Here is a 12,445-nt window from a genome sequence, read left to right on the forward strand (position 1 = left end):
ACACCTTCCACAACCTGGCTGGAAATGTGGCGGCCCAATGATTCTTGGTTCAGGCTTGCCTCCTGCATGCTCTCTCCCAGGCTTCTCACTCTGTTCCGTGAGAAGCAGCAGCGAAGAAGCAGTGAAGAATATGAAAGAGCGAGCCAAGCAAGGTAAAGAACGTCAAAGAGTGAAGTGGAAGAAAGTTGAAGAGGAAAGTCAGAAGAGGGTCGAAAAGAAATGTATGAAGCGAGGTTTGAACAAATAAACGAGCGAGTGAAGGAGTGCAGAATGTAAATGAATCTATCTGGATCGGTCAAAATCTCTCTCTCTCTCTCTCTCTCTCTCTCTCTCTCTCTCTCTCTCTCTCTCTCTCTCTCTCTCTCTCTCTCTCTCTCTCTATCTCTCTATCTCTCTATCTCTCTATCTCTCTATCTCTCTATCTCTCTATCTCTCTATCTCTCTATCTCTCTCTCTATCTCTCTCTCTCTCTATCTCTCTCTCTCTATCTCTCTCTCTCTATCTCTCTCTCTATCTCTCTCTCTCTCTATCTCTCTCTCTCTATCTCTCTCTCTCTATCTCTCTCTCTCTATCTCTCTCTCTGTCTCTCTCTCTATCTCTCTCTATCTCTCTCTATCTCTATCTCTCTCTATCTCTCTCTATCTCTCTCTATCTCTCTCTATCTCTCTCTCTCTCTTTCTCTCTTTCCCTCTTTCCCTCTTTCCCTCTTTCCCTCTTTCCCTCTTTCCCTCTTTCCCTCTTTCTCTCTTTCCCTCTTTCTCTCCCTCTTTCTCTCACTCACCCTCTCTCTCACTCACCCTCTCTCTCACTCACCCTCTCTCTCACTCACCCTCTCTCTCACTCACCCTCTCTCTCACTCACCCTCTCTCTCACTCACCCTCTCTCTCTGTCTCTGTCCCCCACGTCTCTTCCTTTATTTCCTTCACCCCACCCCCCTTATTTGTGCAGGACTAGCGGGGGTGGTCAGAGCCCCCCGCTGGTGGTGATTGGTTGAGTCCCTGCCCTCTGCCCAGCAACTGAGTTTTTATTGGTGAAGAGGGGCCTTTGCATGGGTTTTTTTTCCAGGAAGTTGGGAAGAATGAGAACTTGGAATTCACCTGGCACATTTGATTGATGGCTTCCTCTGAAAGAAAGCCTCAATGACTCCCTTCGGGTGGGCCAGGGAGCGCACTGTGTGGGATTCTCTGCGAGAGTTAGAAGGAATGATTTTGAGATGGCGCGATGTGTGCGTGGTGTTGGTGGAAAATTGTTCGAGACCAGAACGTACAGAGGAAAAGAACATGGGTGTATGCCAACTCGCATTTGCAATGCATATCTATCCACATGAATACAATACATCTTCATTGTAAAACAGAGTTCTAAGGCATAACTTGCTTCCAACTATGAGAATGCACTTTGTCCTTCCCAGGACTTACAACCATCACATTATGCTACGATTGGAATAACACAAAAAAAAAATACACTTTCATTTCACATTTTCCGAGGGTGGGTCAAAAAGTGTTTTCCCTATACATGATGCAAAACTCAGCAAATATGTTAAACTAAAGTTGTTTCCAGCCAGTGCCACACATTTTCCCCAAGGGTGGGTGAGTTTCTTGACGTCAATTCAAATGGAAGTCATGCTTTTGGCATTAATATCAGTTGATGATGCTTCAGTCTGTCCACTGATAGCATCAGCCCCACAGTAGGAACCCCGTCATATTGCTTCCCGTTGGAATCCTCTTGGCAAATGGAGACGCAAGAAAACATTTTAAACCTACAGGGTATGGGGTTCAGAGTGGGGAAGAAACCCCAATTCTCTCTTTAAATATGTATCATATAACGCCACCCGGTGGTAGGCAGTATTACAAATAATAATCTTAACAATATTGCCAAGCTCACAATTCTGGCACCCAACAACCAGACTCGAAATGTTGTCTATCCAGTGGTACTGCAGTAGTCATTATTGTGTAGTATTGCCTGTTATTATTATTATTATTATTATTATTATTATTATTATTATTTTATTTCCATTGGCGCGGCTCGTATGAGAGCTAACACACAACACACAGCAAAGAGGGGGGGGCATGAGACAAGAGGGGCGGGAGGGGAGAGAACAAAACAGTGGCAAACAGACATTAGGAGATCTGTGGAAGGGAAAGGGATGGGGTGGGGAACATGGGGTATACAACATGGACACTACAGGGACTTTCTGGAAGGAAAGCAGGGAATTTGATTGAAGGAGGTGGGTTTGGGGTGGATTAACGGGGATAGAAAAGATCGAGGTTTTGGATGGGGGAAGATAAGAGGTGGTGGTGAACAACTGTTTTGAAGGCCTGGAGAGAAGAATGGGATTGAAGAGAGTGTGGGAGTTTATTCCAAAGGTGGGGAAAAAAGAGGAATAAAAGAGTGAAGGTGAGCAGTAATTCGTGATTTTGGTAGTTATACCAGAAGGGGGTTTAGGCAGACCCTAAGCGCCCTGCGTAAATAGGGTGGGGACATATTGCAGACAAAGCAAGGGGGATGAGACCAGAGAGGAAACAGAAGAAGACAGAAAGACAACCGACCTGCCTGCGGTGAGAGGCAGGAGCACTAGCCCAGAGGGGAGAGCTGTACTCCATCAGACTGCGGACGAAAACTTTGTGGTCAGGAGCTCAGGTGAGCTGAGGAAGGACTTTGCACGACAGAGGATTCCAAGTTGGCGACTGGCTTTGAAGGCCAGGTTGGAAATGTGGCTTTCCCAGGAAAGATCATGGCAGATAGTGAGACCCAGAAGCTTGAATTTAAGGACTTCTTCTGGAGGATTGTTGAGAAAGTAGATGGGGTGGGGTGGGGGGAGGGCTTCTAAACTGTCCTTTCTGAAAGACAAAGTGAGATTGTGAGAGTTGTCAGGATTGAAAGACATGTGCCTCGTGTTGAACCAGTTTGTGATTTTATCCAGATCTGCAGAGTGATGAAGCTGGTGCTTGCCGGTCTGAGGGATGACAGATGGAATGGCAGAGGGTTGAGTCATCAGCAAAGAGATAAAGAGGATTTTCTAGAGAGTCGGAGAGATCATTGATGAAAACCAGAAAAAGAACAGGGCCCAGAATGATGCCTTGAGGAATTTCAGCCTGGACAGGAAGAGGGGATGAGAGAACTCCATTTCGGGCCACACGTTGGCTGTGACAGGAGAGGAAGTCTACGAGCCATGAGTGGAGATGGCCTTAGATACCATCGGAAGAGAGTTTGGTGAGCAGGGCAGGGCACCATACTGTGTCAAAAGCACGCAAAATGTCGAAGGATATGGCTCTGATTTCATGTCTGTCGTGTACCTCCATCCATTGCTGGGAGAGCAGAAGCAGCTTGTCCAGGGTAGAGTGGCCTGGTCTGAAACCAAGTTGATGATCGGAAATCAAGCCATTGGAGAAGAGGAAGGATTTAATGTTGAACTTCATTTGAACACATCCGTTTTTTTTTTGTTTTTTTTTGTTACCAGATTTGCTTCGTTTACCAGTATAGCATCTCGCAAAACCTCTGAAAATGTAGATACAGATATGGCAGATGCGATGCATTGGCAGTTCTTCAGGGAGGCATGGTGCAAGGTCTCGCAGTGAATGCATTAAATCGTATAGTTCAATGAATCTCGTTAATTTTGGCAGGTTCCTAAATTTTTGGTTCACACAATATATTTCTCCAAACCAGAAAAATAATTTTAATGCTTTGGAAATCTTGCATTTTCTTGTGTATCGATGGAAAAGGAGGGAACATAGTCTTGTCACCCGTAATAGAAACATTGCAGATAATCCACCATTTTTCCCGCTCGTCTGTGCATGTGTCATGTGGTACATCTGTTTGGGGTCCATGCAAACATTACAACTTTATTTTAAAATGTCTGTTTTTCACCAGATTTGCTTTGATTCCCTGTAGAGCACCTCGCAAAACCTCCGAAAATATAGACACAAATCTGGCAGGCGCTATGGTTGGCAGTCCTTCTGGGTGACAGGGCACGAGGTCACACAGTGAATGCATTAAATTATTTAGCTCAATGAAGCGAGTGCATTTTGGCACATTCCTCAATTTTCAATTTTTTGTTCACTCAATATAATTCTCGAAACAGTAGAAAAAGATAACTTTGCTGCTTTGGAAATTTCACATTTTCTTGTGTATCTATGGAAAAGGAGGGAAGATCACCTGACTTGCTTAAAGTAAATTGGTATATTGGCTTTTGTTATAAGACTCGTTATTTCTTTAAATTATCAGATTTTACAACAGATTTTGACACTTATTTAGTCTGGACAATATCTGATCCTCAAAACTGAAATAATATTTTGATGATGTACTTTTATTCGTCCGTGAGAGTACTTCATGGAAAACCGTATCATATAATGCATGAAATCGCTCCAAGCTCTTAATTTGAAAACTATAGTACTTTCAAAAGTGATGTATACAACGATTCATAGCTATGATGAACAGGCATTCGATAATATGAGTGAGTAAAGTGGAAAAAAAACTTTATCATTAAGAAATCGTTGTGGCCTGTTCCAAGTCAAGGCATGGTTGAGCAGGCCAAAAAACATGGTGGCTTCAGACCCCAACGACGTAACCCAGGAAACACCTTCAGAGCTCAGGGAGTGAGGTGGCCGAGGATCGCCTGATGAAGGATATAATTAAGTAAGGCTGTTAATTATCTTCAAACGGGGTGTTTTAATTTACCCAAATACCCAATGTTTACTCCTGCACTTCCTTGGAGTTTTCTTGGTATGCATGCAAAGTTTCAGGCTGATAGATTTTATAGTTTTGGGGTTATGTTGGAGACACACACACTGACACACATTGCCTTTTATTAGTATAGATATTGCATATATTGTATTAATAGTTACATTATTATTATTATTATTATTATTATTATTATGAGCTCACCTCAACCGTAGTTCTTGGGAGCTTATTGGATGGCACTTCATCCGTTCTTCCGTTCGTCCACAAACACTTAAAATTTCTTCTCTGAAACTACACACACAATTTTGATAAAACTTGACCACAACCTTCATCACTCAGGATGTACCAAATATTGTTCACAGCATTAAAAAAACTAGAGTAATTCGACTGCACGCAGTCGACGGGTATGCCTCCGCTCTTCCGCACAAAGACTTGAGTATTGACATATTTGACCCTTGACTTTTATCATATCTGCCCCAAAATTTAATCAGTTAATTGTCCTGTCTAACTTTACCTTTGTACCAAGTTTGATGAAATTCTGTCCAATATTTCTTGAGTTAGGGCATAAACAGTAAAATTTCAGAGTTTGACCCCTGACCTTTATCACATCTGGGCCAAAATCTAATCACTTAATTGCCCTGTCTTGCTTTACTTTTGATTGATGTCAAGTTTGATGAAATTCTACAATTAAATTTGCTTCTTGAGTTATCGCGTAAACGAAAATCCGGACGGACGGACAACCCGGAAACATAATGCCTCCGGCACCCTTGTTGCAGAGGCATAAAAATTGGGGCGAAGGGGGCCTACGTGGGGTTGCCCCTCAAAATAGGTATTCGCTTTCTTCTCAGAAATATAGACACACAATTCCGATGAAACTTGATTCCAACCTTCATCACCCATGATGTGCCAAAGTTTGTTCACGACCTTAAAGAATCAGGGTCTACGGTGGTGTACGGGTGGGTTCCCACCCAAAAATGTGTATTTGCTTTCTTCTCCAAAACTACACACACAATTTCGATAAAACTTGACAGCGTTCATCACCCGTGATGTACCAAAGTTTTTTTCACGACATTTAAAAACTATTTGGCCCGAAGTGGACTTACGGGGCGGGTTGCCCCCAAAATATGTATTTGCTATAACATTGGTTCATTGGTGCAGTTTGCTGATTCCGTCCAGCGTTGACTTCCTTCTCAGTATCATTATTCTACCAGGTAAGTCCCCAGCGTTATTGCCACTATTTTTATAGTATTGCCTGCTAAATTATATGTGCTGAATTGATTGGAATTTTCCATAGTACCCGGCTCTCTTTTTTTGTAAACTGTAAATTCCTTCTGCACAAGGAGTGCAAACTTTTCATCAAATTCCTTCTGCACCCCTGATAGCTTTAAATTTATCATCCATTGCACAACTTGTGAACTAAATCATTTGTTTCTTGGTGTTTCCAACCTCAAGTAAAGCTTTTGAAAAATGCTTGAGAATGTAGTTGGTACTGCATACCAGTTAGTGAGAAGGACTCGAATAAGTTGATTATTTCCCTGCTGATGACTTTGGTAACATTTTCTTCCTAAGCTTGAACAAGTTTATATGCCACGAGGAACTTGTATGTGTAAGTGTATTGAATTAAAACTTGCTGACAAAGTACCAAGAATACATACTCCACTGGGAGGGAAGAGAGTGTGGGAGTAGTGGGGAGAGAGGAAAGAGGAGGGTTTGGTCGATATAGTTTGTGAGGGGGGCGGGGGGGGGGGTGGCTGAGAATGCCATATTTAACTTTCATGTTTTGGACAAAATTGCTTTAATTTTTTTCCCTATGTAATAAATCAACCATCGCCCAGGTCACTGTGTGAAATGCAAGCACACAATATCGTGTATGTTGCTGGATTAAAAGACAAATGCATTCAGATCCAGCTGATAGATCTTTATGGTCAGGGTACATTAAACTACTTAGGGCTGAAGGGGATTGAGTTAACGTCCACCAATGAATGCTGGCAGAAAAAAATTAAATTGAATATGTTCATTAACGATAACGTATGTAGATGTTAAGTTACTGGTCATAATTGGTTTAGTGTGTGGAAGGTAAGTAAATTGATAGATTTTATTAATAGTTGCGAATATGGCACATCTGAGGCATGATAGGCCAACTTATTTCCTCCTTTTCGAAGTATTCTTGTTCCATAACATATGTGCTTGGTTGTGTGATTGTTTACGAATGAACAGGAATTGTGCAATGACCCACGGCTCTTCGTGAATGGCATTAGTTCTCAGGATCTTCAGCAGGGGGCGTTGGGGAACTGCTGGTTTGTGGCTGCCTGCGCCTCGCTATCTCTCGAAAAGATGCACTGGAAGAAGGTAAAGAAGCCGTCTTCCTTAATGCGGCAACAAATCACATTTGAAATATTTTTGGTTCATCTCTCATCGAGAGGTGGATCTCCATAAGCGATGGACTTTACAATGTTGTGTCAATGTAAACACCGTCCCAGAAGGACAATGTTTACATTGACACAACATTGTAAAGGCACATTGAAATTACAATGGCACTCAGAAGAGCGCATACCTCCGCCAGGCTGAACAGTTAAAGTTTTGAACCCCACTGATAGGCCGTATCTGCATCTGGATCGTAACCAAAATCTAATCGGCTTGTTCTTGTCACCAACTCAATTCATCCACCTTGTTTTGTCATAATCCGTCCACAACTTTTTGAGATATCATGCTGTATAATGCATCCTTTTTGGCCCTATCACTGAATGGTGAAGTATCACTTTAAAAAAAAAATTGTTGTATCCGGATCCGGATCCGGATGTTCACCAAAAATCCAAGCAATTCTTCCTTATCACGCACCCAACCTCTACCAAATTTAATCCAAATCCATCCATAAGTTTTTTTTAGATATCCTGTTCACTGATAGACAGACAATCAGGCAGGGGTGTAAACATAACCTCCATTCACCTTTGGTGGTGGAGTTGGTGAAGAGTGAAAAAAAGGGGTCATCTGGCTGTGCAGAGCAATATAGTGATGTAAAGAGAAGAGTGACAAAGAATGGGAACACTGTAAAGGGAAAGACTGTATTTATGAGGGTTTTTATAGCATTACAGAGTAGAGCACGATTTCACAACAATGTGGAAAATTATTTATTGATGGTTATTACAGCACCCCTCTGGCCCCGTGAGATACTAATTGCAACAAATAAAAGCCATCCACTAAAACTGAGGAGCTTGAATTTCAGGTGATTCCAGAGTACCAAAAACAGGAATGGGACCCGGATCAAGAAAAATATTGTGGAATTTTTCACTTTCGATTCTGGCGATTTGGAAAGTGGATGGACGTGGTGATCGATGACCGACTGCCCTCCCATGGTGGCAAACTTCTTTTCTGCCACTCACTTTCTGAAAATGAGTTCTGGTCAGCTCTGCTTGAAAAGGCCTATGCCAAGTAAGGGTGTGTGTCAAACCTGTCTTATGTTCAGCAAACATCTCATCCTTCTCGTTTATCAACAAACATTTATTATACCACGACGTGATGATAGATCATTTGTGATATTTTTAAAGTTCCATTGGAATGAACACATGAGCCACATCTGCAGTCTCAAACTTCTTGCATCTACACACCTTCACACTCTCTTCTTTTTATTCAGGGTACGTTATCATTCTGATCATTGATGGTAAAAGGCCAACATCCATTTATATTGAAAGCAACATAAGACTATAATTATTTTTTTGAGTTGTAAAAATACATCAACAATGGGCGTTGACCATCATTGGTCAAAGAAAACTAAAGTTGTTAAAATTTTTTTAAAGGTCATCCATTGTCCCAATCTGCTTGCAACAGATGTCCATGAAAAATATTTGTTGAAACTGTTTAACTTTTTTGGCTAATTTTACAAAGGTGTGTGTGTGTGTGTGTGTGTGTGTGTGTGTGTGTGTGTGTGTGTGTGTGTGTGTGTGTGTGTGAAGAGGGAGGGGGTGAGCTGTTCACATACTGTATATACCGGTTGGGGGATTACGTATTTGCATATCATGATAGTCAATCATATATTAACATGTTATTTGTCATGTCTTCTCTGAATTTTTTTTGGCCATTTAGAGTTTATTACAGCACGTGCGCTGTATACAATTGCACCGAGTTTGAAATGTCCCCGGTGTCTACCACGTCTCCGGTGTCCCCTGTCCCCCACCCCCCCACGTGCCTCAAGACAGCCAATGACGGCCGTCCGGTAGATGCAGTGCGTAACCTAGACAGAAATAGCAAGAATTGATGGAAATACCCGAGTATTTCAATGGAAATTTGTGAAACTAATGTATTGTATATGTGAAAAACATTTAATTTATTGCTTGACAGGAAAAAAACAAGAAACGCTCCCCTCTCATGTACGAACGAACGAAAGACGTCATTTCCGCCCACCATTGCATTTCGCGCCGAAAGATGTAATTTCCGCCCACCATCGCATTTCGCACCGAAAGACGTCATTTCCGCCCACCATCGCATTTCGCGCCGAAAGATGTCATTTCCGCCCACCATCGCATTTCGCGACGAAAGACGTCATTTCCGCCCACCATCGCATTTCGCGCCGAAAGACGTCATTTCCGCCCACCATCGCATTTCGCGCCGAAAGACGTCATTTCCGCCCACCATCGCATTTCGCGCCGAAAGACGTCATTTCCGCCCACCATCGCATTTCGCGCCGAAAGACGTCATTTCCGCCCACCATCGCATTTCGCGCCGAAAGACGTCATTTCCGCCCACCATCGCATTTCGCGCTGAAAGACGTCATTTCCACCCACCATCGCATTTCGCGCTGAAAGACGTCATTTCCGCCCACCATCGCATTTCGCGCCGAAAGACGTCATTTCCGCCCACCATCGCATTTCGCGCTGAAAGACGTCATTTCCGCCCACCATCGCATTTCGCGCTGAAAGACGTCATTTCCACCCACCATCGCATTTCGCGCTGAAAGACGTCATTTCCGCCCACCATCGCATTTCGCGCCGAAAGACGTCATTTCCGCCCACCATCGCATTTCGCGCTGAAAGACGTCATTTCCGCCCACCATCGCATTTCGCGCCGAAAGACGTCATTTCCGCCCACCATCGCATTTCGCGCCGATCGCCAAATGCTGAAAGCTAACTTCTTCTTATGCCATCATTCTTTTGCGGCTCCCTGCCACACTGTATAGAACGATTTCATTCACTCTGTTATATATAAAGGTGCTTATCACAATAATAACAAGATTTTTACATTTCAAATATTAAGTACACTTTTTAATTGTTTTTCAACTGAAAAAGCATAAATTGCATATTTTAACATTAGTGTACTCATTTGCTTCACCACACGTGCTGTATTGAAGGATTTCACTTGTTTTGATTAAATGTTGATGCTGACAATTATGTTGTCACTTCTTTTGACGCCAGCTACATTAATATAGAAGAATACTAGACTTTGTCAAGGTTTGTGTTGGTCTGCACTGGTGGACAATATTTGAATGATAGGTTTCATCAATTGCAATATGATAAACTTGTGCTCACCATGGTAAGAAAAGTGAAGCTGATTTTTTTTTTCTGGAGGGTGCGGGGAGGGGGGTGGGATTGGTGATTAATCATTCATTGGAGCGACATCACTGAACAATGGACCATTCCAAATGTTTCTCTTGCTCCGATGAAACCTCTTTCTACAAAACACTTTTAAAATAGAGATTCCAAGTTTGACCTTCAGTGCTTTAATAATCACACACGATGCTCTGGCAGCATTGTAATAAATCATGGAGACAGAGTTCCACTACTTTGGCCAAGGGAAAAAAGGGGGGGGAGTCAGGTGGTGTAGAGGATTTTCAATTGAAGAAGGGATAGGGTGGGGGAGAGAAATACAAGAGTGGAAAGAAATGGGGGAATAATTTATGTTTTTAATATTCAGGCATTCTACTTTATGAATTCAATTGATGCTATCACATACAGTGCAGTGGTGGCCTATTGGTGAGAACACTAGGCAGGGATCTAGGGATCTTTAAGGCTGTGGGTTCAATTTTGGGTGAAGGTGGTTGCATGAAGGATCTGGATTTTAACCTTCAGGAAGTCAATTTGGTCTCAGGAGAATTTCCACATCATGATTGCATTGTCAGTAAACAAGCTCAAATGAGCTAAGATCCTCGTCTTCTTAATGATGACGTCATAAAAACGAATATGACGTCATTGTGATGTATCAGGTTTGCGATAAATTATCTGTGCTAATGCCTGGCTTGATTCCCGCAAACAAATTCAAACAGCTTGCCAAGTTTCAGAGATAATGGTATAGGCGATTTCCATTAGCGGCAATATTATGACATCAACTTTTTTTCTTGGAAGAATTTCCAAAATCGGAGATGGTTACTGCCTGTATGTGGGCTTTCTGCATATACATGGCAAGTTTCACAAAGATCCAATGAAAACTCTGGGTTGTGAAACAAAAAATGTCAAAAAAATAGAAATGACGTCATAAAAATTGATATGACGTCATAGTGATGTATCATATGCGCGGTAATTCATCTCGGCTAATGATTAATTCATCTGTTTGATTACCGCAAACAGAATTCAAAAAGCTTGCCTAGTTTCGGAGATAATATTTTAGGCGATTTCCATTAGCGGAGATATTTTGACATTATAAATTTTTTTTCTAGGAGGAATTTTCAAAATCCGAGATGGTTACTGTCTGCGCAGGGTATTTTTACATGTATACGCCAAGTTTCAGGAAGTTTCGATGAAAACTGTAGGTTGTGAAACAAAAAGGTCCACAAGAACAACAACGTGAGTAAGACTTAGAGATCCTCCACGGAGATCTAAAAACCGACATGGCTCGTTAATGACATTCATGCTGCAGATACTCTTCCTGTCCCACCACGTCTGGTGTTCATGTGTGCTCGTCCATTCATTATGGTTCATTGGTTGATTGTCGTGACATGCTGCGTTTAACATTTAAATCATCCAAAATGTTTTTTGTGTTATACCTTTGTTTTTGTTTTTTTAATGCTTTATCAACATTCCTCTGAAATGTCTTCTAATGTCACAATTGCATCCTTCCTTACTACCCAATGACGATTCCGATGCACACTCACCGACACCCATAGGCTGGCAGGTTGCTATGAAGCGCTAGATGGAGGCAACACAGCCGATGCACTGGTGGACTTTACAGGTGGTGTGTCCCAATCCATTGACCTGCTGGAAGGAGGATTTTCTGAGGATGAGAAAGCTGCTGCAGAGCTCTTTGCTGAAATGGAGAAAGCCCACAGTCGTGGAGCCTTGCTCAGCTGTTCCATACGGGTACATGGGGGTAATGTAACTGAATAGTATAGAGAATGCTGAGAAACCGAACATCATCTGCTAAACCAGAATGCTTTCCTCCCACAGAACATTCCTGATTCCTTAGTGTCTCTCTCTGGCTATTGTCTGCTCTGGTTTGACATCCCTGAACCCTATTCTGGCAGTGGAGTTGCACTTTACATCAATAACTCTATTTCTCACTGCCCTTGTACTGATCTTACATCCCCCAACCCCTCAGAAGTCCCTTTCGTTGTGACTTCCCCTCCGGTCTCTCTGGATTAAAGTATCCAAGGTCTCTCAATGGGATAATCTCATTTCCTCTCCCTGTCAAGACTGGAGCTCCCAAAGGCAATATCTTGGGTAAAGCCCTGTTAATAATCTTTATCAACGATCCTTCTGACTGGAAAATCCTCTTGATCTCTTCCCTGATGACTCTACGCTCTGCTGTAACATCTCACATCTTTCAGATTGGCAGGCAGCAGCCT

At 42.4% G+C, this 12,445-nt stretch overlaps 1 protein-coding gene across 1 annotated transcript in view; it reads left to right on the forward strand.

The window, feature by feature from the left end:
- LOC147023001 (calpain-5-like) overlaps positions 1-12,445 on the forward strand; it is a 53,952-nt gene that overhangs the window by 5,145 nt on the left and 36,362 nt on the right. Inside the window, exons 3-5 of the mRNA XM_085888010.1 lie at positions 6,895-7,026; positions 7,901-8,106; positions 11,768-11,960. Of these exons, the coding sequence (XP_085744136.1) occupies positions 6,895-7,026; positions 7,901-8,106; positions 11,768-11,960 (531 nt within the window). The remainder of the gene's footprint in view (positions 1-6,894; positions 7,027-7,900; positions 8,107-11,767; positions 11,961-12,445) is intronic.

Source organism: Eptatretus burgeri, chromosome 7, assembly GCF_056783735.1.
Source record: "Eptatretus burgeri isolate ZD-2024b chromosome 7, Ebu_testis_v1, whole genome shotgun sequence".
In the NCBI taxonomy this organism is placed as follows: domain Eukaryota; kingdom Metazoa; phylum Chordata; class Myxini; order Myxiniformes; family Myxinidae; genus Eptatretus; species Eptatretus burgeri.